General features: G+C 33.3%; 1 protein-coding gene across 1 annotated transcript in view; it reads right to left on the bottom strand.

The window, feature by feature from the left end:
- LOC111140884 (LDL receptor related protein 1B) overlaps nucleotides 1–27441 on the bottom strand; it is a 1957146-nt gene that overhangs the window by 761806 nt on the left and 1167899 nt on the right. Inside the window, exons 13-16 of the mRNA XM_022493131.1 lie at nucleotides 26270–26489; nucleotides 24171–24360; nucleotides 13967–14089; nucleotides 2488–2628 (exon numbers count right to left, since the gene is read on the bottom strand). Of these exons, the coding sequence (XP_022348839.1) occupies nucleotides 2488–2628; nucleotides 13967–14089; nucleotides 24171–24360; nucleotides 26270–26489 (674 nt within the window). The remainder of the gene's footprint in view (nucleotides 1–2487; nucleotides 2629–13966; nucleotides 14090–24170; nucleotides 24361–26269; nucleotides 26490–27441) is intronic.

The raw sequence follows: 27441 nt of genomic DNA, 5'->3' as shown, positions 1-27441 counted from the left end.
ATGGTGATTTCCATAAGCTGCAGTGTTATAGAGGAGAGAAACAGAGGGCATTTTGCAGAGATCTACTTATAGTCCAACTTGATATATTAGAACAAAGAAGGTAAGTGTATACATGATAGGTATTTAAGGCTAAAATTGCAAACCTGACTCCTAACATGTTTTTATGTGAATCAGTGGATTTTGGAATTTATCTTGTTGGTTATGGATTTACTGAAATAACAATATTTGGTCTCATTCTATAGATACCACTCTGGAAGCAGTTTGGAAAGCGGGTTTTAGTTTTGGGAGCAATAGTGGTAGGAATAATAGCAGGACACTTGCTGAATGAATCTAGGATGTAAGACTAACTTAGCCAGTGAAGTTTGAGAGGAGATAAAGATGAAAAATTAATTATGCAGAACTGAGTATGGACTATAAGTGAAATAGAAGATTGCAGGAAAAGCCTTTAGTATACATTTCGGTAATGGTATGGGAAGTGATGAAAATTGTCAAGAAAAAAGATCCTGACTAGGAATTTTAACACTACAATTAACAGTATGCAATGCCTTACATCCTCATAGAGAAAATGAGTTCCTTTGTCAATTCATGAAAAGAACAATCACACAGGGAGTAGCGTGAACCTAAAGGAACACAACATGAATATTGTGATAAAGTACTTGTGCTCTGCACAGGTGTTCTGTGACTATTCAAGAAGCTGATATGCAGGGAATATTCACTAAAACCATGAATAAACACTGTGAGTCAGAGGTGATGAGGCAATTAATTTAATCAATAAATAATACATCTCTTGTGTAAAAAAATTGAAAAAAAACACCTTTTACCCTTAGATGACATGTTCTCCCACTCTGAAATTTTTGCCTATTTGTATCAATTTAGTATTTAATATGGTATTTTTGGATTTGTACTTTACAGTATAGATATTAATAGGGTTGGAAACACGGAACAAGTAATGTTGAAGTCAGAGTCCATGCTTGAAAATAAAGGAAAAGTAGTGTTACATTCATGTATTAATTATAACTTACGTATTACCTATTTATATACAACTGGAAATTATATTTTAAAAGCTCATATTCTTGGAGTTTTGTCCCAAAATACAGACAGTTGTACCATATAGATGCCTAGACCAATTCTGTCAATTTTTTAAAATTTTATTCATTTATTTGAGAGAAAGAGAGCATGGATGGGAGGCAGGGAGCAAGGGGCAGAGGAAGAAGGAGAAGCAGACTCCCCACTGTGCAAGGAGCCAGAAGATGCATTGCTCCATCCTGGGACTCCGGGATCTTGACCTGAGCTGAAGGCTGGTACGTAAACAACTGAGCCTCCCAGGCACCCCAATTCTGTCCATTCTTAATAAAAGATCTATAAAACTTGATTTTTATAATCTTTGTTTAAAAAGAAAAAGAAAAGAAAGACAAGAAAATGGAGGATTGTCAATTAACTCAATTAGTTCAGCCATTTTAACTTGGAAAATGTCATCAATTGAAAAACATTTTCTTTTTAAAATAATTTATCTAAGTCAAATTAAAAGACTAAGGATGCATACACCATCACATTATTCTCTCCATACAAAAATATTTTATATATCTCAAAACCATCCCATTATGACTCTAATCAAAGATATTCTCAAATTGTTATTTAATGTGTTTCTCAAAGTATCTTCCTTCAAATATGTGGGACAATTCCTTATCCCAACCAGAAACATGAAACTATTCCTATTGTGGAAAATGAAAAACAGGTAAATAGAAGCCAAATGGCGAGAAAATCAAACCTTTAATTTCTATCTGAGTACCTCATATGTGTCTCCTACCATGTACTGAGCCAGAGAAGTTAGGTAATAACTAGATCCAAAACCATGTTTGTTTCCTTGGATCTACTTCAAGGCTCTGTTGCCAAGGAGCAATGGAGTGGATCCTGACCTTCTGTGTGAGTTAATTCTGACCTGAGGGAGTTGCAATTGATCTTCCACATCTTTAAATTCAGAAATCCAAAGGGTCTCCTATAGCAACCTTGTGACAATGGTGTGGCGGAACTGACAGCACAGAATAGAGAAGGGGAGGACTTCTGGAGCAACCAAAATGATAATATTAAAGATGTAAAAGCATGAGAAAAGCAGTGCTTTAAAACCATGCTAGGAGATAATCTAGTCTACTCTATGTAAAAGGATGACTGAGGGGGAAAAAAAAAGTAAGTTCAATTTTTATCAGATATTTTTAGATTTCACAAACTGCTTTGTCAGTTCACAAGCTGAAATACTCAAGGAGGGTGCCGGGTGGCTCAGTGGGTTAAGCTTTGGTTCAAGTCAAGATCTCAAGGTCCTAGGATCAGAGTCCCTAGCAGGGAAATCCCTGCTCAGCAGGGAGCCTGCTTGTCCCTCTCCCTCTGCCCCTACCCTCTGCTCTTGCAGGTGCATTCTCTCTCTCAAATAAATAAAATCTTAAAAAAGAAAAAAGACTCGGAAAATGTAGTATCATTTGAAGGAGAACGTACAGCAGTTTACTGAATCTTCATCACTTCCATCTAGACAGTCATCATCACCATCACATTTCCAGCGAGCTTGGATACAGTGTCTGTTTTTACAGCGGAATTCTCCAGCTTTGCATATGTGAGGCAATATTTCTCCAGGATTAACTAGGGTTAAAAAAGACATATGAACAATACTAGCCATATTCAGTTTGTTGTGATGTCAGCTTTGTTTTAATAACAAAAATACTTATTCATTTCATTTTGTCAAAAATATGAAAACATCTTAACATTGCATTGACAACAATCTCTGGAAAGGAGAAAAGTTTAAGTTTTTCTGACAATAATTATTTTACTAAGAATTTTAAATATTTATTTAAACAACTGTCACAAAAATAATTAGTAATACCAATAATAATAACATAACACCACCTATATTCATGGTAAGTGTGTAGTTTTACTTTTTAAAGGGCTTTCATTCATAATCTCAATTATCACCATGACCCATTATAGGGTAGGCACAGTAAAAAATTTACTACCTCCATTTTATAGGTAAGTACACCCCAAATAAATCAAAATGAAAAAATTAAGGCAAAAGTACAGCCATGATGATTATATTAATTTGCTGGTGTGCAAGTGGGAGAAAAATTCAGCTCTGTTTGGGTATTCTTGGAAATATTAAGTTAATAAAAAATGGTCTCATTGTACATCCAGATTCTATGCAGTATTTTCACTATATACCCCATATTCTCTAATCCAATGTTAGGGATTCTGTTGATTGGGATTTATTCACAAATTGAAAGTCTTATTATTATGATGATTTTTGTTCTGTTTGAGTGAATTTCATAGGAGTCTACAAAAATAGGAATATGTGGCAATGTTTAAAATAAATGACTGGTGTTTCATGGACTGAAAAATATGTTGAATTATCAAAAACTGGTTTATTGTTAAGAGAAACAAAAGTCAATCTTTCTATCCCGGTCCCGATGGCTTTAAACTTTATTTAGGATAACTCATTTGGATTGATGAACTGTCACAAAACCTATATACATGCCGATAATAAGGAATGTCGAGAAAACATATTAGTCATTTCTAGAAAGCTTTGTGTTAGCACTCCTTTAATCCTTGTATTTCCCCTGCTCCAATGAATGGAAGAGGGAATGTGACTCTTGAGCTATAACTGTGGAGAATTTGCTTCAGAGAGTTATGCAGTGAGGTACAAGGCATGAGGGTTCCTGCACCTGGAAAAGAAAAACTGACCATTAAACCCAGACTCTTAAGGTTTTAAGGGTAAAAACTAATCAGTATGGTAAATGAAATATTCAATTTTAACACAGGTAAGGTTGTGTCTCTTCTATCCCCTCTCAGACAAGCAGACACTGTATGTGTAGGGACTGACAATAATTTTGTCTCCTTTTTTAACTCTAATCCTTATCAATAACAAAATGCTGAAGCAGCAATTTCTCTAATGATATAATTTCTGTAAGGTCACTTGAAAGTAAATAATAATAATAGTTATAATTATAAATTGTTATCTATATAGAAAAAGTCCCAAATAGGAAATGACAACAATATAAAAACAAAAAGGGGAGATCACAGGGTCTTCTATTCAACCCGAGGATGTCTTTTTATAGCAGCAACTGGGACAGAGAATAGCAACCAAAGCAAAGTGGAAATACATTGGGATATGTCTAGGCCTTTCTAGGATAGAGTTTTCCTCTCAAAAACTCTAGAACTGATCACTGATGATGCACAAACTTTCCTTATTTTGAATCTCAAGTTTGCTCAACTGACCCTAAGATTTTTGAGGTTGGTGTAATTTCTTCCTTGAATGCATATAAGCCCAGCTTAAAACTAGGCATTTAATGAAGGGCATTTTGATCAATTTCTTTCTACAATGATTAAGCCTAATAGTCAACAATCTCTCAGTCAAAAAAAACAAAAACAAAAACAAAACAAACGAACAAAAAACTGTCAGACAAGAAACTTAATTTGAGATGTAACCTGCTTCCTCCTAACTTAAATGTAGCTCTAAGATTTTCTTTAGTCTCTCTATAGTTGACTTCAAAGAAATTCTACATCATTTCAATTATTTCACAGCTTGAGGATTTAAAAACTCAAGAAATCATCTTTTTTTCTTCTTCTGATTACAATCCCACCAATTTAAAAAGCCTAGCTTTCACATGGTCATTTGATCAAATAAACCCAACTGACAGTTTTAAGAAACAATCAAAAATATCCATATACAAGAGTGAAATTATAGCTGCTTCTGAACAATTACAACTATATTAAAAAAGAGTAAGATGTCTGGGGAAAGACAAACTACCCCCCACAAAAGTAATATTTAAAGCTAAACATTCTTTAACAGAACCAATTTGGATATATGATCTTTAAGTCTGCATAGAGTCTAAATGTTTTTCAAGAGATATTAAGATCTTCATGGAAAGAATGCAAGTAGGCAAAATTTTCAAACTTGCTCTAAATATGCTTTCAAACATGTTTGAAATATGTGTGGATTGCTAGTTATTTTTAAATGATATTTGCTAATACAAAGGTGGCGTTTTAAAAAAAAAAAAATATGTGATGACAATGTCCAAAGTTTCATTATCATTTTCCGTAATAGTTAGGAACAATTGTTTGAAAACCCATAGAGCCAACTTCCTCATATAAGTTCATCTTTTTATAGTTACTGCTGATGTTGACCTACATCAACGTCATTAGTATACATCATTATCATCTGTAACAGCAGTTAGACATTGCTTATACCTATAAGAAAAGATATAATGAAACATACACAAATATCTTTGACATTTTACAGCGTGTCTGCAAGTCTTCTAGACCCTATAATTTGTGGGGCAAAAGGCATTTCTCCATGGCATTTCCATGTATCTTGTTTCATCTTTGATTCTGGACATTTTTTCAAGGATGCTTATATAGCTAACAGCCTTGGAAGACAGATAATGCCATCTTCTACAGCAGAGAGAAGGTTTTTTTCCTGGCCAAAATAGTAAAGATAATGTCTCCCTTCAGGACAATGGCTGGACCAGTTTTCTGGCAGACTCATGGTGGGGTTCTTCAGTGTGAATACAAGTTCGCTGGGAGTGCAGCATTCACCTAGACCTTCCTATGCATTGCCCCCCTATGATTTGGAGCTGGGTGGGACAAAAAGAATGAATATTAACATGAAACTCATGCTGCTTGCTACAACAGGAGTAATAAATCTTCTGTGTCTGAGCCAGGAACTGTGTGCCTTCTGTCAGAATCTAGGAATCTTTGACAAGTTAACATGTTAGCTTGCCAAGGGTAAAATCTCAGACCCTTCAGAATTGTTGACCTAACAGTAAATATTTTTAAAAATACTGGGTTTTATTTTGTAAAAAGTACTTATTTCCAAAGTCTTTCAAGGTATATGACTTCACTGGTTTTGTCTAGTCCTAACCCAAGCTTCCAGATATAGCTAGTAGTATGTCACACAGAAACCATACTATCAATGCAATCAGATATGCGCATGATTTGTAGTGATAGAAGACACTTGATTTTTGAGCTAGGAATGTCCATTATAAAGAAAATGTTTAATGTTAAGTGGTAATCTGGATAAGATGGCAGCTTTGACATTCAAAAAGCATGGTCTTTATCCAAACATTGACCTAACTCTGTGGAATTGGGCAGCCATGTCATTTGTCGTGGCACCCCAGCTGATGGCCAATCTACCTACTTTTGTGAGAATCAATGAGATGACAAAGGAAGTATATTTGGCATCACATAAGAGAACTAAAAGTACCTAGAAAAAATAAGATTAGTATTCTGTATACCTCGCACAAACCTTTATAAAGGAGTCATTTTATAAATAATTTTTATATACTTAATGTTTCCACTTGGAATTCTTGAATGTAGGAAGGACAATGTCACATACAGAACAGAATAATACCTAGACTAGAACCAAGCATAGAGCAGATATTAAAAAAATACTTGCTGCCTAACTTACTGGAAGTAGCAGAGACATAATTTTATATTACAGATATATACTCTATATAATTATACATATGTATGTATATATATTACTATTTATTATAGTGAGAAATTCTATCTCTGGAAACTATATACATACTTCAGGAAAACAATATCACTTCAACTGGATCAAAAGCTAATAATCTTCTACTAGCATCCAAGATCACAGGAAAAATTAGTTTAATTGAAAGGAAAAAAATCCATGTGTAGATAAACAGCAAGAGTGATGAAGATCCTCCCACACCAAAAAAGTGGACATATAGGAAAAGCTCTATGTATGGACTTTGTTCTGATGTTTAATGTGACTGAACCTATATAGCACTTGGGTGTTGGACAGACACATAGATTGCTTATAATATAGTACTAGAATTGCAAGTTTTGCTTCAGAGCTGTGATTTGCACCATGAATTTGAAAAGTGATGCAAAACCTGTAATTCTACCACCACGGTCACTTCTAGTAAAAATACTACAACATCATATCACAAGTAAGAAATCTGACAAAGTAATAATAATCCTTTAATTTAACCAGGATCAAAATAAAATGACATGAATCATAACATTCCCGGCAAGAAACTGTCAGGTCTCAAACATCCTATGATACCTGCTGTTAGAATACTGAAATTCAGAAGGTCTCCGCATGACTCGTCCATGCACTGCAAAAGGAAATATGCATTCTAGAACTACTTCCCAGTAAAAACTGGAGATTACTGGAGTTGATGTCCAGATCATAATGATATAAAGGGAGAAACCCTACTATTAAACTGGTTTATTTTATTTTCTTCTGGAATCAGCTCAGATTTGGCTTTCAGCTCAGCAACTAAACTAAATACATATGTTCCTCACCTTGTTTAATAAGCTGTGGGCCCACGAACAATTATCTATGTTTGTCACTTTGCTTTGCTTTGCAATCCCAGTGTGATTAATGTATCTAAAGTAATGATTGTGTCTTCTGTCAAGCGATGTTTTTGCTGTTGACCATATCAAAATTATGATAACTTAGTCATAAAGCTATGAGTCCTAGAACAACAAATAAAATGAAGTTTTCCTATGATCCCTATACACTTCACATTAGGATATGTTTATTTAGCAGATTATTTTGTATTTGGGGAGAATTTCTAACTATCCCTTTATTTGAGCAGGGAGATAAAAGAACTAAAAGAAAACTTGAAATTGCAGTGTTTTTGATGCCTTTATATAAGCTTGCTTATATAGGAAGGCAGTGTGAAAAACGCTGCTATGGGTTTTGAATTTTCTCCCTTAGATCATAGCAGGATGACCTTTCATTAGATAGAGTGGTCTTCTGAGCAGCCAACCTAAGTGGTACATAATCTTCTGTGAGTACTTATGCACAGAAGGCCATAAATATTCATCTGGATGGGGCTTCTAAACTTTTTACTGCCTTAAACTTTTTACTATACATTAGATTGCATATATCCTAGAACATAAGGCTTGTCACAGCTGAACAGATAAATGGCTTAGCCATAGTGGAGCACTGTTTTTGACAGAGGAATATATCTGGTGTTCCAGAAGGTAAAAAAGGTCACAGAGTACCACTGACATATAATTGTGCAATGCTACCCTTGGATGATCAATATTTTTAAGTTGCTCTCTTAGGAGTAAGGCACATTAGAAAATTCTGTCTTTTGTTTCAGGCCACTAAAGAAGAATTTAAAGAATTACTGTCTTATTACTCTGGATAAAATTATCCTGCTATTAAAAAAAATAATGACTATTTTTTTTATTTATTTTATTTTTTTAGGAGCTTATTTCTTGGGATTATCTATGTCTTCATTTATTAGTTTTGTATATTGTGTTTTTCCCCATAAAAGCATCAATATAAATTAAAAAAAAACCTCACTTGATAATTGATCAACTGGCTTTACATATGCTTCTCCAGGGCAGTCAGTTCCAAGTTACTATGCTACACTAGGTTTCATTTCTAATTGTGAGAGGATTTGCTCATGCCACACAAGATTCACAAGGACAAAGAGTCCAGCCTACTCTCATTCTGGATTCCTTCCAGGCATGGCATTAGAATTCATCCTTAATCAATCATGTAGCATGCCAATATTTTTCTGTTGGGTGGATGCCTCTTCTGCACAGCCTTATGCTGAACGTTCATTAAGACACAACCACTGGTGTTTACTTCTGGTCCGACCAACCGTCAATGGGTTTTTGTTTATTTGATATCATTTCAACGAGGATGACTTGAACCAGGACGATCATATCTCAATGATTGCAATATGTAATTTTGTTTTGCGTATTAACTCAGATTACAGAGTTAATCCAGTTGAAACCAGTTCACAAAATTGTAATATAGCAAAAGCTAAATTACAAGCTGAGAGGAATCAGCATTAATGAGAAGTCAGTGATACACTCATATTTGTTTTATACCATACTCTGCAACCATGAACTCTCTTTATAGTCCTTTTGCACTTGAATTTCCTCATCTGAAAACTAAGGCTAACATATCATTTTTAAAAAATTAAATTCAACTTAGTTATCATACAGTGTATTATTAGTTTCAGGGGTAGTATTTAGTGATACATCAGTTGCATATAACATTCCGTGCTCATCAAGTGCCCTCCTTAATACCTATCATCCAGCTACCCCAATCCCCACCCACCTTTCCTCCCCCAACCCTTAGTTTGTTTCCTATAGTTAAGAGTCTCTTAGGGTTTACCTCTGTCTCTGTTTTTATCTTATTTTATTTTTCTTTCCTTTCCTCATGTTAATCTGTTTCGTTTCTTAAATTCTACATATGAGTGAAATTATATGGTATTTGTCTTTCTCTGATCTATTTTGGTCTATATAATGCTCTCTAGTTCCATCCACATCATTGTAAATGGCAAGTTTTCAGTCTCTTTGAAGGCTGAATTGTATTTCATTGTGTGCATATGTGTATATGTATGTGTGTGTATGTGTGTGTATATACCACATCTTCTTTATCCATTCATCTGTTGATGGACATCTGGGCTCTTTCTATATTTTGGTTATTGTAGACACTACTACTATAAACATTGGGGAGCATGTGCTCCTTCGAATCACTATTTTGGCATCCTTTGGATGAATGCCAAGAAATGCAATTGTTGGGTTGCAGGGTAATTTTATTTTTAACTTTTTTGAGGAATCTCCACACTGTTTTCCAGAGTGCCTGTACCAGCTTGCATTCTCACTAACAGTATAAGAGGGTTTCCCTTTCTCCTCATCCTCACCAACATCTGTTGTTTCCTGAATTGTTCATTTTAGTCATTCTGACTGGTATGAGGTGGTGTCTCATTGTGGTTTTGATTTATATTTCCCTGACTTTGGATGATGTTGAGCATTTTTTCATGTGTCTGAAGGATAACATCCTTGAAAAACTTTTGCCATTAAGGTAATATGAAATGAAATAATTTATATAAACATGCTATGAATTGTTTGTAAGAAATGAGTTATTATATGCTTATTTATGATTTTTCCCATTGCATTTGAAAGAAACGTGGGCAAGTTGCATGCCCTATTAAAGATATAGTAGAATTTCAAACAGACAAATGCAACAATAAATTCCCAAATAAGAATGTAGATGGTTTTGTTGATTTAATATTTTTTAGTGTAACAAGAATAGATAAAATAATCTTCTTCCTTATCTCTTTTACTGCAATTGGAGTTACATCAACAAGGGATTGTAGATATTAGAAAGATACCAGTAGTAACAGAAAAATTTTTATCTTTTTATCACGTGATGTCATAACAAATTTCCTATCACAACTATATGACCAATATTGTATACAGTATTTCCTTAAAAACCAAAAGTCACCCAATTTTTATTTACATAGAGATATCCAGTGGTCAGTATCTTTTCTATATCAATATCAATATAGGTATATAGATATGCAAACTCATAAGGAATCCATAAATTTTTTAATGGGGCATAGAATGAAGGAAATAGAAAAGATGATTTGGATGCCAATGATCCAGATAATTATGATTCACACAATTAAAATTAAAGAACTAATTAGAACATTTCAAGCTTAAAAAACCATCTAGATATATCTGATGTATACACTCTCCTTCTAACTTCCCACTATGAAAACTAAGATGAAGGATAAAAATTCACAAGATCTTTGAAAACTCAGTCTCTTGATCATTTGACTGACACTATCTTAAGGGAATTTTGACTATTGCAAGACCAATAGGACAAGATTTAAACATTCAGCCAGAAACTTCTCTAACTTATACCATTAAAAATTGAATAAGCCTATCTATCTTTAGGTAAAAAGAAAGACCCTTTGCTCCTGCAGCATCCACTGTAAGGTCTGCATCTATCAACAAATGATATACTTGCACTGTTACCTTTCATCTTTGAGAGGAATTATGGAGGTAGAGTAAAGGCAGGCTGACACTTGGTGGAGGTCCATGAGGTTGCTCTGTGTGTGTGTGTGTGTGTGTGTGTGTGTGTGTGCATGCACGCATGTACACACATATTTCACCTGTTCAAAGTGTCAAAATTATTTATCCGGAATAGCAAAAAATCTGACTTTATACTAGAAAAATAACTTCAGATGAATCTGTGGTAGATACTAAAAATTGAATTAAGAAATGTACTTTTCTCTCTCAATAACCAAGATAAGATTTAGCCTAGCAGACAACCCGAAAGAATTACATCGTTCAAAGTAATGCTTAATCCCTTCCTATTAACAAACTATAGGTTTTGATAGATATCTTCCCTAGACAACAAAATAGGAATTAAAAAATAATACTACAGAACAAAGAAAAGAAACCACCTTATGACTCAAAGAAAGTATACTTCATTTAATTACGTTCTATAGGAATTGTCCTAATAGACAATATAAAATTCCTACCAACAATGAAAAAAGTTTGCCCAGAGAAGTAAAATTCATGTTTCTACTCTCAAGTATATTTTCCCAGAATAAATTAAATAGTATTTCCAGAATTTCGAAGAAAACTTAGCCAAGAGCTAATATCCAGAATTGTCAATCACATATAAATGCAAAGGAAACCTATTTGGAAAACACAGGAACTCCACAGTATACAGTCTTTGTGCTCATCTTGGAGAAGCAACTTCAAGAAATACTTTATCTATCCTAAACATTGTGAAAATTAATAATTGAACAATGAGGAACTAAAGTTTGAATACTAAGCAATACAACCAGTGAAGCACTGAGTCAGTTCTAAAAGAAAGTATAAAATTGATCATCAAACTAGCTATACATGTCAAAACATTTTATAAAAAGACTTACTGATGATGATTTGAAATACTGTTCCTTGTCAGAAATCCTAAATTATAATAAGGAATGAAATTGAGGAAGATGAAGAGAATAGTATAAAGAAAATCAGTCTTCATCTCAAATAGTTAAAATTCAAAATAATAATAATAAAATTTAAAACTGGTGGTATTATTCTAAGTGCTTAAAAAAGAAAATGTAACAAACTGACAATGGAGTATATCGTAAAATACAGAAGGGATCATAAACAGTAAAGAAACACACAGTCTATAACAATCCATCAGAAATAAAACCAAACATCAAGTAGAAAAATGAAGATAAATGATTTAAAAAGCTTGTTTAAAAAGAATATGTAGTCACATGATAAGATGCTTATTCTCCTATTAAGAAAAAATAAACCACTAAGTAAAGGATACTGTTGTGTAATCCAGAATGTGTAAAACTGCAATATAACTAAGAATTCTGTCTCCAAAATAAAATAATCTGGGGTCTAAATTCCAAATGTCCTACATGCCAATTATGTGAATTATGAAAAGTTATTAACCCTCAAGTCTACATTCTGAATATTAAAGTGAGGTAATAATAGTATCTCCAATATATGATTATTGTAAGAGCTAATGAGAACTATGAAAATTTATAGTAAAGTCCTATATAAGAATTCAATAAATTTTATCTATGACTAGTAGTAGTAGTAGTAAAAAACAATAACTTCCAGGGATATATAATTATAAGGAACAACATGAAAATGTCTTAATTGTTTCTTGCTGAATAGTGGCATTTGGGTGTATTTTTTCACTTAAATATTTTCTGTATATTTCTTAAATGTTACTATGTATTAAATCATTTGTAAAAATCTCTAATTCACATTGTTTTTTCTTCAGAAGAAATAAAACATTTCAGATAAGTTGAAATCTTCTTTATTATACTTAAAGACTCCTTCTGCGTCCCCCAAAACAATACTTATAATTGATGGAAAAATGCATTTATGTATTATTTATGTATTATTCAATAATAATGATGAAAAATGATGGTTAAGTTTACATGTCAGCTTGAATAGGTAGGTTTTAGAGTGCCCAGACGTTTGGTCAAATATCATTTTGGGTGTGTCTGTGAGAGTTAATTAGATGAAATTAACATTGGAATCTGTAGACTAAATTAAGCAGGTAAGTGGCCCTTATACCAAAACAGTTTGAACTGAATGAAAAGGCCTATCGACCTGCACATACGAGGAATTCTTGCTGCCTGACTGCCTTGAACTTGGACTTTTTTTTTTTTTTTTTTTTCCTGCCTTCATACTCTAACTGAAGGGGGCTCTTCTTGGGTCTTCAGTCTACCAGCATTCAGACCGGAGCTATACCATTGGTATTCCTCAGTTTCCAGCCTGCTGACTGCAGATTCTGGGAGTCGTCAGCTTCTGTAACTGCATGAACCCATTCCTCATAACAAACTTCTTTCTCTATATTTACATCCTATTAGTTCTATTTCTCTGAAAAATCAAAATCAAATCATTCTAGAAACATTTCTATATTACTCTCTACATACACAGCATTGCTCTTATCAGTATGGTTAAGGGACTTGTTATAGATAAAGAGAACAAATTTCAAAAGGGTCACATTGGAATGACAAGATGCAGTAAATTGAAGAAGGTCAGTAAAAGTTAATAAAGTGCCTTTAATCCAGGTCAGTCAATCCAATTAATTCAGTATTTTGATAAAGCTTAGAATTTCTCTAAGTCTCTTTTTTGCCTTTTTTTTTTCCTCTCCACCAATAAAAATAGAAGACCAAGCTTGTCCTAATGGTGAAGGTCCTTAACAATTTTATGAAATATTTTCTTCTGTGACATATTATATACACACACACACACGTATATACACACACATATATATGATTAATAAACATTTCTCTATATATATTTTATAAATGTAAGATTATGTGTATAAAATATATAAATGATAGATATAAACTGTATATATCATATATAAATATATATAAATTATTTTCTATATGTATGTTTTATTACTAAACTATTTGATTTATATTTTATTATTAAACTATTATGCAGCAATCACAAATGCTCTGGAAAATTTCACCGTTATTCAACTGTTTTTCATAGAAGTCAATTCAGTTAATTATTTGTAATATAAAGAGAATTATACCCAAGTAATTACCTGCAATTCTCTTTCCAAGATAGATTTTAATTCTTTTGGTTTCATCTGCTTTTTTCTTCAAAAAGACATGTATAATCAATGAATGTGACAAACAAAACTTACATGTGCAAGTTGTCCCGTTTTCATCTAGAAGTTGATTATCAGCACAGGCACAGACTCGGCCTCCTGGAATAGCCAAGCACAGTGTACTACAGCCCCCGTTATTTCCTCGGCACATATTGTCACCTGTAAGAGAAGGGAAGCCAGTATGTCAGAGAACTCTGATTCTATCCAAAGTTAGCCAGTTCAAGTTCACATTCTTTCTAGGAGACATATGTAGGCATAAAAATGTACACATATATATGCATATGTTTATTGCATATTCATTAATGTAGTCAGGATACCTACTGAACCCTAAAAAAAATCAGAAACATTTAAAATATACTATGCACTGGGAAATAAAAGGAATTTGCTTGTTGCTTAAAAGAGATAGAGGTATGTGTGCAGATAAGCACCAGGAGAGAGGCAAGTTACAGGACATGATGATGTCTCTCCAGGATAGCAGATTATACCTAGTGTATTCAAATCTGATTCTTTTCTCAAGTAGATCACTAACATTTAGACTTTGGATAACAAGTGAACAGAAAACAAATGAGCACAAAGGGAAAGGGGCAGAATATTCTTCCCTCTTGCACAAGGAATACATTGACATGTCAAGTGCATTAATGATGCTAAGGAACACAAGCTTTCTGAAAAACCTTCAAAATGAACAGCCTTGCTAGTACCAGTAGAATGTACAATGCATTAGAGTAGCGATGTTGTCCCAGTGGACTATCCCAGTAGACTTAACCAGCAGAGTACACAACAGACATCAATAAAGCAGGGTAGATTCACAAAAGTATTATCCATGAACATTTGTGAGACACCCTTGGAAACTAAGATAAAACAGACATAAAATTTTGAAAAGGTTGGAGATGTAGGTAATCACCAGGAAGAAAGTATATTTACTTAGATGTATACTTGCAGAATATTACAAAGAACTCTGTAACACTAGCAATCCCATTAGCAGAGTAAATGTCCAGACCATTTTACATTGTTGCATTTTTCAAGGTATCAACAAATAACATTTTGATTGTATCAGAAAGATCTGACTCAAACATTAAAAATAGTTTTTAATTACTTGGAGGCATCTAACAATATAATATAGTAATTCAACTAGTATTGGCAGTTAAAGCACAAGTGTCAAAAATGTGACTAAAGTGACAGATGAGGTTATTGTACTGTAGCCCTCAGGGGTTGGATGGGCTTTGTAGAGAGTATTAAGGAATGAGTTAAAAAACAAACAAAAACTATCAAAATGTTGTTACATGCAATAAATACTTAACTCATTCCCATTGATTATCTTGTGTGTCCACAGATCAGAAGAAACAACAGTCAAGCATATAATCATTTCCTTCTATTATTCTGAGAAGTAAATTAAATTTGCTGCATTTATGAGAAACAAAAATATACTTGAAAACTAAGGAAGCTAATAATTCAAGCTTTAGTATCAATTTCCAAACTCAAAGGATAATGAAGCCTCGTTCAATTTTTTTCCAATAAGGAATGTAGAGATTTTTTTTAGGTAGTTTCCAGGGATAGCCATATTTATTCCATAACTATAGAATAAAAGTATCCTTCATAGGATAGGTAGGTGTTCTGAATATGCTATTCATATCGTGTATAGGATTAAATTGTATATTCATTATTTTAGTAACATTCAGATTCTTGAAAATTCAATTTAAACAAAGTATTTTGAGAATTATATGAAGAATTTAAAACAGTAAAAAGTAAGGAAGTACTGAAAGCAATATATCATGGCACATTTTCATATTAAAAATATATGCTAAATATCATTCTTTTTTAATAGCATGAGTCATGCTTACCATTCTCATTGAATATGAAATTTAAGTATTTAGAAATAAATTACCATTACTCAAACTTTTAAATATATTCCCTTTCTGTGAATACTATAAATTTAAAAAAGAAGAATTGGTAATTGTCCTGCCCTGATAGAAATCCAAAATCAAAATTAATGTGAATAATTCCATATCTTTCATGGGAATTGCCTGGATCTTTATTTTTTAGCAGTATCTGAAAATATTTTTGAATTTATTACTCCAACATATTTTAGATACAGCTCATGTGGCAGTATTTATTGAGTTTCTAGTAGGTTGCATTTAATGTAAAAATATTCTCTTGAAAATATGATTTAGTGACTACAAACAGCATTAAAAATTGTATACATAAATATCAATGAATAATCATCAATGCCAGGGACACTTTATTATTTATTTATTTATTTATGTATACATATACATTTAAATTAATTCTATTTTTATAATAAACTTCTAAGGTAAATTTAATCTCATTTGCAGATGGGATTACTAGTGAGATATGGTTTAAATGACTTTTCTAATGCCTAGAAATTAATAATCCTTATTAAAATAAAGATTTAGAATAAGGATTATTATGTATTATCCTCATTATTTATAAATAATTGGAAACATGGATTTTTTTCTCAACCTAAAATTCATGCTCTTACTCTTCTTTATATATGACAAAATAAAATTAAATCAATAAAGGACGGGAAAAAATAAAAGAGGAAACAACATAATGAAATCCTAGATTAAATTACTGTGGAAGCAAATAGTTTTAAAAGACTCAAATATGGGGCACCCAGGTGGCTCAATTGTTAAGCATCTGCCTTCAGTTCAGGTCATGATCCAGAGTCCTAGGATCCAGCCCCACGTAGGGCTCCCTGCTCGTCGGGAAGCCTGCTTCTCCCTCTCCCACTCCCCCTGCTTGTGTTCCCTCTCTCGATGTGTTTCTCTCTGTCAAATAAATAAAATCTTAAAAAAAAAAAAGAATCAAATATTCAACGAAAACAAATGAGGAGTAGCTCACAAAATTAAGTTCAAAATAGTGGTCTGTCTGGGCAAAAATCTCTGTCTTTTTTCCCCCCAGTAAGAGAAGTGGAATTATTCTACCCCTTATAGAATCTGGCACAGAAGGGTGTGATTGGTAAACATAAGTTGATGAATGAATGAATGAATTTTAATTAGCAATATGACAGAAACAATCATTTGGGTGTGTAGATACAAGGTGCAAGTATATTGATACAGATAAAGTCTGTTTTAAGAAGATAAAGGGGGTTTTCTCATTTACATGTATTCTGACTACATACTTTGCATTTCAAGATAGATTATTTAAAGGTGTATTATAATGGTCAAAGAACAGTAATAAAGACACAAATGATATATGAAAACATTTTATAAGCTTATATTAAAATATCAGTGCTTACTAACTCAAAAAGATAAATGCACCATATATTTATTACAGCATTATTTACAATAGCCAATACGTGGAAGCTACCTAAGTGTCCATCAACAGACAAGTGGATAAGGAAAATGTGGTGTACACACACACATGGACAAATATTATAATATTATACAACCATAAAAAAAGGGTGAAATCTTGTCTCTGGAGACAACATGAAAGGACTTAGAGGGTATTATGCTAAGTGAAATAAGTCAGACTGAGAAAGACAAATACAATATGATTCTACTCAAAATGGAATCTTTTAAAAATAAATAAACAAAAAGCAGAATTAGAAATATATTACAGAGATCTGATGGTTTCCAGAAGGAAGTAGGTGGGTGAATGGGCAAAATGGGTGAAGGGGAGAGGGAGATACAGGCCCCCAGTTATGGAATGAGTAGTCACAGGAATAAGAAGCAGAGCATAAGAAATACAGTCAGTGATATTTTAATAGCAATGTAACGGGACAGATGGCAGCTATACTTGTGGTGAACATTAGTATAATGTTTAAATTTATCAAATCACTAAGTCGTATGCCTGAAACTAAGGTAACGTTATGTGTCAACTGTACTCAAATAAAATAATAAAGTAAAATATCACTGTTTATAGACCTTAGTAATTTAACTTTTGTTAATAAAGTATCTTTCATTTCTAGCAAATGACAGAATATGTAAATCACCACCACAAAGGAATCCCACTGTTTCATGTTATCTAAATCTTCTTCAGAACAGTGAAAGGAATAAATCCCCTTTTCTACATGCTTTCTGGACTCTGCACTTCTCAGAGTTTTATCATGTGAAGTTAGAAGTCTCTGCACCTAATATGAAACAAATAAACCAATTGAGACTTTCTTTATCCTGCTTGATGGAAAGACAGTTTGACTTATAGTTTAGAAGAGAAATTGGACTTTACATTCATTCTAAAAGTTGGATAAAACTAGTAGAATGGGATTTTGAGTCCAGATCCTGATTTTATCTAGAATAATTCAGAACATTAAAAAGATTATCCACCATAACCAAGTAGGATTTATCCCAAGGATGCAAGGGTGGGTCCACAACCACAAATCAATCAATGTGATAGAACAAATCAATAAGAGAAGAGAGAAGAACCACATGGTCCTCTCAATTGATGCAGAAAAAGCATTTGACAAGATACAGCATCTGTTCCTGATTAAAACGACTCAAAGTATAGGGATAGAGGGAACATTCCTCAACTTCATAAAATCTGTCTATGAAAAAACCCACAGCGAATATCATTCTCAATGGGGAAAACCTGACAGCCTTCCCTTTGAGATCAGGAACATGACAAGAATGTCCACTCTCACCACTCTTGTTCGAAATAGTACTAAAAGTCCTAGCAAAAGCAATCAGACAACAAAAAGAAATAAAATTTATTCAAATTGACAAGAAGTCAAATTCTCTCTCTTCCCAGATGACATGATACTTTATATGGAAAACCCAAAAGACTCCACCCCCAAACTACTAGAACTCATACAGCAATTCAGTAATGTGGCAGGATACAAAATCAATGTACAGAAATCAGTTGCTTTCTTATACACTAACAATGAAAATACAGAAAAGGAAATTAGAGAATCAATTCCATTTACTATAGCACCAAGAGCCATAAGATACCTGGGAATAAACCTAACCAAAGAAGTAAAGGATCTGTACTCAAGGAACTACAGAATACTCGTGAAAGAAATCGAAGACACAAAAAGATGGAAAAGCATTCCATGCTCAAGGACTGGAAGAATATACATTGTTGAAACGTCTATACTGCCCAGAGCAATCTATACTTTCAATGTCATCCCAATCAAAATTCCACCGGCATTTTTCAAAGAGCTGGAACAAACAATCCTAAAATTTTTATGAAACCAAGAGACCTTAAATTGCTAAGGAAATGTTGAAAAAGAAAAACAAAACTGGGGGCATCATGTTGCCTGATTTCAAGCTTTACTACAAAGCTATGATCACCAAGACAGCATGGTACTGGCACAAAAACAGACACATAGACCAGTGGAACAGAGTAGAGAGTCCAGATATGGACTCACAACTCTATGGCCAACTAATCTTTGACAGAGCAGGAAAAAATATTCAGTGGAAAAAAGACAGTCTCTTCAATAAATGGTGCTGGGAAAATTGGACAGCTATATGTAGAAGAATGAAACTCGACCATTCTCTTACACCATACACAGAGATGAACTTGAAATGGATAGAATAATTTCAGAAGAATACACTTTGAATGATGTCAGTGAATCCAAGGAAAGGATAAAATGTATCTTTTCTCTCTTGGAGGATTATATACTCATTGAAAATTTTGTTTACATTTGCCTTACTTTGAAGCTACTTTGTGTGGGGGGGATGTACCTCTGCGTGTGTGTGTGTGTGTGTGTGTGTGTGTGTGTGTGTGTGTGTGTTAGAACACGTTAATTCTATTAAGAACCTAATTAGCCTTTTGGGTTATTTTTGATGGTGATTATTTCCAAAATGGAAAATTTGGAAAGAAAGACAAATTTTGTGATGATGACCTTATCACTAAATGTAAATGTTAGTAGACCTACACAATAATGTGTTTAATAAACAAGTTATATATTAAATAAAAATTACTGCGTTTGTTATAGCAGTGCTTTGTAATATAAGATCTCTGAATCCTGGCTTCTATAAGGTTTTGAATAATAATTTATCAATGACAAAACTATAATGACTACAGAAAAGGCATACTCTTTTCCTCCTATCTAAAAGCATAGTAGTTTTACATAATTTTCTTAAATTTGGCCACATAAATTGGTAACACAAAAACACTGTATTGTCAGACAAACCTGAATCTGAATCCTAGTTTATCCCTGACTTATTGTTTCCTGAGGTCAAATGGCTACATCTGCCTGATTCTTGGGTTTTTCAGATGTACAATAGAAATCAATAATATCTACCTTAAACATCTTTTATGAGATTCAAATAAGAATATTTAGCTCATTTCCTGGTAGTTAGAATTATAGTTAATTATTAGCTAATAAAATTCATATATTGGGCGCCTGGGTGGCTCAGTGGGTTAAACCGCTGCCTTCGGCTCAGGTCTCGGGGTCCTGGTAACGAGTCCTGCGTCGGGCTCTCCGCTCAACAGGGAGCCTGCTTCCCCCCTCTCTCTCCCTGCATGCCTCTCTGCCTACTTGTGAGCTCTCTCTGTCAAATAAATAAATAAAATCTTTAAAAAAATAAAATAAAATAAAATTCCTATATTTGGCATAGAAGCTAATCGATCATTTTTAATTCTGTATAGGAAACTATTCATTAACGCTTTTTAGATATTGCACTTAGTTTTGATAATTTTATTCTCTAAAACATGTAAGAAAAATAAAAGTGTGGTTTTGAACCTAGAAAATATGCAGGTAAGAGTATGTTAATTTTATGCAATTGCTGTAATTTTTCTGAGAAATTTCAGGAGAGGATTTTAAGAATTCTTCTAGATATCTAATGTGAATGAAAAAGGAGAAAAATTTATCAATTAAATCAGAAGAAACAACAGTAGCATATGAGAAAAAATGTTTGGGTGTTACTTAGGAACTCATTCCTAAGGGCAGCTTTCTGTTTAGTATGGTTATATATCTACCTTCCTGAAACTGGCTGCTATATTAACAAATAATTTGATAAGAGCCTCTTCTGATCTGAAGAGGTCAAATTAGCTAATTTTCTGACAGTAAGTCTAAAAGAGTTTAGATGTTACATTAATATGAATATGAGTGTTACATTAATAACCTTCCTGGGTATTTTCCTGGTATTCCTATGGGGTGGGGCATGTGCGTATGTGTGTGTGATATTATCTAGCATCTACTACATACATGTGTGTATACACACACTATATGTATTTTTTTAGAGATATATGTATAAATACTACATATAAGTTTATATAAGTTACATAATCATATACCATAGTGTCTCAGAGAGAGAAAATACAAGGCTATATAAGACTAGTTTATCCATTCCATGAAGAAATAATAATCTGTACCTATGTAGGAAGCTGGTTTTCTATTCAATTGCAACTATTTTATTCTTGGAAAAACAGTCTAAGAAGATGGTATGTAACCAAAGATTGAGTATCACAGATTATGTGTTTCTAAATATTTATTAGTATCTGATGTTCACAAGATGCAAAGGGAAATACCATTCTCTTTCTCATGAGAGAAATTTATAATATGGTAAAAATATTACATCTGCATTTGAACATTTGAGTGCATTTTGCTTTATAATCTACCTATTCTGATTAATTGGCAAAAAAAATATTAAAAATTTAAATCCTAAGCAGGTTATCCAATTTCAATGTCTATTGACTCAATGAAAATTATGTTGGCCAGACATCCTCTCCATACTCTATTACCTACTCAAAAGATCCACTTAAGTACTACTCATTCCTTAACTATAAGAAGACTGGGTAGAAAACGCAAACTAATTGATTATTTTAGCTAAGTCTATGAAAAATAATCAATCATTTTGCCCAAACACGTTCTTTCAGTAAGACAGAATATAATGGGGGGCGCCTGGGTGGCTCAGTGGTTAAAGCCTCTGCCTTCGGCTCAGGTCATGATCTCAGGGTCCTGGGATCGAGTCCCGCATCGGGCTCTCTGCTCAGCAGGGAGCCTGCCTCCTCCTCCTCCTCTCTCTCTCTCTGCCTGCCTCTCTGCCTACTTGTGATCTGTCAAAAAAAAAAAAAAAAAAAAATCTTTAAAAAAAAAAAAAAGACAGAATATAATGGTTTCTATAATAAAATTTGTATAAACAGCTTAGTAATTATGATTAAGCATTGATTTTAATATCCCTTCAATTGAAATTTTTTAAAAAGCACTTTAAAAAAGCATTGTCCATCCCAGAGATAGAATTGAACAATTATATGTCAATAGAGATGTCTAGAACACCAGGCATATTTTCTCATGAAATACAGGAGAACGTTCCACATAGTCCTATCAGAGGCATGAGCCCCATTGTATAAGATTGTGATACACTGTTCCTTCAAATATTTATTTAACATTTTTATATGAAAGGAGACTTGAACAAAATGTCTCCTTATAGAGAAATGTTAAAGGAAAACTAATATAAAATGTGTGGTAGGTAACTGTGTGTCTCCCACACATTTTCTAAGTAATCATAATCAAATAGTGATTTAATCCTTATAGGAATTTTATGAAGAAAGCATTTATTATCTCTGTTAGATCTTTTATGATATGCCTACAGGTTCAGAAGAAAAAGTGCTGGAACCTGGATTTGAGCCCAAAAATTTTTTATAATAAGTCAGGTCTTTTTTATCTCATATGCTGCATTTAATTCATCAACCTTCTAAAGCAACTACAAGTTTGAAGAAATGAAGAATCTGAAAACATCATGGAATTTGGCTCAAAGGAGTTCAGCGATGACATTCAAGATTAACACCTTCTAGGGGCACCTGGTTGGCTCAGTGGGTTAAGGCCTCTGCCTTCAGCTCAGATCATGATCTCAGGGCCCTGGGATCGAGCCCTGCATCCGGGCTCTCTGCTCAGCGGGGAGCCTGCTTCCTCCTCTCTCTCTGCCTGCCTCTCTGCTTACTTGTGATCTGTCTGTCAAATAAATAAATAAAATCTTAAAAAAAAAAAAAAGATTAACACCTTCTAAAGAGAATGGAAATGGGAAATGGAATTGTATACTGATTACTGTAATAAAATCCAGGAAACCAATGATTGTGAAATTAAAGGGAACAACAATTGGGAAATGAAGACCCTACAGGAAATGAGAAGAGTTGTTCCTTTTCAGGGTCTTGCCTCCAGTTCAGGGTAAACTCTCAATAATAGTTGGGGATGGGAGGAGGTAAGGAGAAGGATGGATATGAATGTCATAGAAAACATTACCATATTATCTATCTAGACAATTGTCACTATCTTTCATTACTTGTCCAAAAATATAGCTTATACCACTTCAAATAATTTCACTTTTATTCTTTTTTGAAGATTTTATCTTTCATTATTTATTGAAATTTCTCACTCTATATACTTCCATTATTTTATAAAATTGTATTTGTATCCCAATGATGCAATTTTTATACAGTAGGAAATAAAATACAAGCACTTCAATGAGAAAATTTGCTTTTAAAATCTCTGATTTAGCTGAAGTACCTTAAAAAAAGTCTTTTACTACTGGATAACTTTCTATTGACAATATATGCATTGAAAAACTCAGGATATTATTTTTTGAAACTAAATTTATTGAAATGTATGCTCATTAAATTTTCATAAGAATATCTCCATAAATAAAAGGAACTGTGACAATTTAGATTCATAACAAAAGTCTACCACATTATTTACTAAGCTGTTTCTATGTTTAATACCTAAATTTTGAGTCAAGCAATTTGTAGATGGTCTAATAAATATTAATAACTCATGTAGGTAAAATATATGATAAAATTATCTGATTTTAATAAGACATGAGTATCTTATGTAGATTATTTCCCTTTCATAATATCTAAAATATTTAAACTTTCCTTAAATGGACATGAAACTAATCAGATAAATATACTGATACACTTTTTACAATACTCTTCTCATAGTATGACTTATTTCAAAATATTTTCACATAAAACTTCCTTCCCATGAAAAGTTTTCTCACTGCTCACAGTACTTAATCTTTAAAACATTAAATGGATTTTTTATTTTTTACTTTAAATATCAGTCTTCTTCAGTCTTCCTTAGTCTAAGTTACATGAACATGACATGAAAAAGGAGAAATCCTTGAATTTCACTCAGAATTAACCAGTTACTCACTTAGGCTATTTTGAACAATAAATAATAAAAGGTTATGGTAACAAAGTCTAAGATTTGATTTACTTTGGAGTGGCTGGACACCTTTTATCATAAAACTTCAGCAACACTGACAAAACCAAAGATTTTGCAAACACTGTGAAGTATTACCATAGGTAGAAGTCAGTAGAATTTTTATATGGTTTTTAATACCTTGTTGCTTCCGTGGATCATAAATCTGCAGCCCAAATAGGGGTGGTCTTTCACGCCTCAATAATGTCACCTCATTTGTTACCAAATCTAGCTGAAAAATGGAACCATTCATATAATCAGTCCAGAACACATAATTCCCATGATGCGAGAGTCCGAAAGGATGGTTCAACTCTTTCCCACTGTAAACAACCTGTAAAATATAAACACATTGTGAAAAATCAGAACTGACCTTTAAAAACGTAACTAAACTTTTAGAGCAAAGGATAGTCAAATAAGTATAACAGATAATGATCTAACTAATAACTAAATCCATTTGAAAAATGCATTTCACAATGTGAGCTCATTTTCCTGTTTTTAGGACATGGTATTTGAAGAAGATCAGTTGTATTTCATCCATTTAATTCCCTTCATATATGACATTATTCATATGGTCAAGAAATGTAAACATTAAAATGACTTTACTTGACACGCTTTCCTGCTCTTTTCCTTATGATATTCCAGTATCATAACCTGGAATGGAAATTGATCTGAGCAATTAGTGTATTGTGATATTGTGTATTGTGATATCACTTATCCAACAGCCAAGGAATAAAAAAAACATTGTCTTAGAACATTGGGAGTGAAAGGGATTCTCCTACTTAATTGCGCCAAAGCAAACTGAAGAAATCTAGGAAATGATTAGGAGGGAGGTGAAGTTTTTAATTTTGAACATAAAAACATTTATTAGTAGTAAGTAGACAAACAAGACTCACTGGCTCATTTCAATTCTGGTTTTCTTAGTATATTCTTTACATTCTAGTTGTATTTTGTTTTTGTTTAACTAGAGCAATCATATGATAAGTGCTGTTTGACACAGAGGCTTGTAGAAGAGGAGTAAGAAATCACACCTCCAATAATACCTTTTCACTGTTCACCATTTATAAAATGATATTGTATACAACATGAAAAAGCATTTTGTACACACTCCACTTAATATTAAAGAATTGAAGAAGTTATCTAATGGGGGTTAAAAATTCAATTTTTGCTCCTATTATCTGAATTTTTCATACCACATATTCATATACTGAATAATTAAGTTTTTTACCTTATTTTCTCACTTCCATGAAGGCTAAAATATGCTAGCCATTATAATTCTGTCCATGTGGTGTACATACCAATATCTTTAGAGGAATCATACATATTTATCTAGCACCTATTAAGTATGTGACATTAAGTTAAATGCCAATCAATTTTACTATTTGGGGAAAAATACTAAAAGCAAGGTTAGAGTCAACAAATGACTAAAGCAGTCTTAATTGATTACTGTACTGTTTATCTCCCAAACAGAATTCATAATGAGTAGGCTTGGCCAACTGTGCAGTCTTTCTCTCCAAAAAGAGAGCATTTTGATCAATGGAAGCATTTTGATTATTTCTAACATTCCATTTCTTATCATTTAACTAAAGAGTTAAAGTCAGTTCATAGTGTTATATGCACTCAGGTTATTATAAGATAAGATAGAGATGTGTTGTTTTGTCAACACTGCCCTTTTTGGCACCCAGTCAACTCCATCCTCCGATTTACCCAAGAATTTCAAAATCATTTTGCAATGATCCTACCAAAAGAGGCAAGAAGAAGTTGATATTTATTCATAGCAATAGGCTTGAAGTCCAGTTCATTTTGTGTTTCAACTCCACTGCCATGAAGTTCTTTATTTAAATAAATGTACTATAATTACTTTTTCATAATATAGAGGTTAAATTTCACCTGCAAATATTAAAGATACTTGAATAGTGTTGGGTTGCTTGGTCATAGAAAACTCATAAATAATTGAGAAAAACTGCATTTTAAAACAGCTCTGATATTCTGAGAGCTTCTTTTTAAAATCCCACAAATCCTGGCATACCACAGTGAGCCAGTCCTGGTCTCCGGGAGGCAAGTGCCAGCTGCACTACTTAATGCTCAGCCTCCTTTAGCCACCCCACAGAGACTACTGGCAGCCACCTCAGAGGGGTAAAAATAAACTTGAAAGTATTTTTAACACAACACAACAAGGCTCTGTGAAGAAGAAGCCTGTGAGTTAAAAAAAAAAAAAAAAAAAAGCAGTATTTTTCTTTTACCTTCCTGTGAGTTCCATTCAAAAACACTTTTTCAATATGATCATAATAGGCATCACACCAGTATAATGTGTTGGTGTGAAAGTCCAGAGTTAAACCGTTTGGCCACAGCATCTTTGAAGTCACAAAAATCTGCCGATTGAAGCCATCCATCCAGGCCTTCTCGATCCTTCCCACGCTGTCATCTATTTCATCTTCCTCCCAGTCTGTCCAATACATCCAACTAAGACATTACAAACAAGAGTGCACACATGTTATTGCAAACAGCCGCCATACAGAGGGATGCTTCTCTAGATTGGGCACTGCCCTAAAATCGAATTACATTCTGATTTCTCCTCCTATCTAAATGCTCATCTGCCAAAACGAGGGGGCATCTGTGGAGTCCTCGGGGAAGTACCGATGTGTTTGTGAAGCCACATTCAGACACATCACAGAAAACCCACTACCGCACTCACTGGTCCCATTTGCTATTTAGCCTAACACAAAGTGCCAAATACTGATTTTCTTTGGTGCTGATACCAAGCTTGGAAAATGATTTTCAAAGCATTCCTATTTTTAGATGTTGTCCACTTCAGAAAACATATAATCAATTATGTGCTTCTGAGAACACATGGTGCCGTTAACAATCTACTCCAGGCTTTATTTAATCTCAATTGAATTATTATTTTCTAAGACAGGCAACTGGATTGTCTTTGTACTAAAGGGTATGGTCATACTGGGTTTATTTGGCCAAGTCTAATTTGTCTTCCTCATTCAAATTATCTCTGCTTTATTGCTGCTTATTATTACCTCAAAACCCACAGAAGATGATTTAGCGGCACGTAAGTTTAATAACATCGGGTTGACTGACCTTGAGATTTTGAGGTTTAATTTCTATCTCAAACAAAAGCTTCTGCCTTTAAAAACAAGTCTTTTGTGTAAGCTATAACAGTGGGAAAGGGGGCCTTGAGCTAATGTTCTAATTCCCTCATGAATAAGGTTAAAACCCTCCACAAGTGTTGCTCCAGGGTCATGTGAAAGTTCTGGAGTTATTAATTAAAGTGTAGGTTTTAATTCAGTCACCTCATCTACAACTTTATAAAGTTCTAAAGCTTTTCTAAGCTGCTGACCCTAAAAGTGCCCTTAGTAGTTCCTCTGCCTCCCACATTTTGTGGACTCTAAAGAATTTCTGAGGT

This window comes from Enhydra lutris, unplaced genomic scaffold (genome assembly GCF_002288905.1).
Source record: "Enhydra lutris kenyoni isolate GAN:26980312 unplaced genomic scaffold, ASM228890v2 scaffoldscaffold1, whole genome shotgun sequence".
Taxonomy (NCBI): domain Eukaryota; kingdom Metazoa; phylum Chordata; class Mammalia; order Carnivora; family Mustelidae; genus Enhydra; species Enhydra lutris.
Note: the sequence above shows the minus strand (reverse complement) of the source record. Positions and strands in the feature narration are given on the sequence as shown.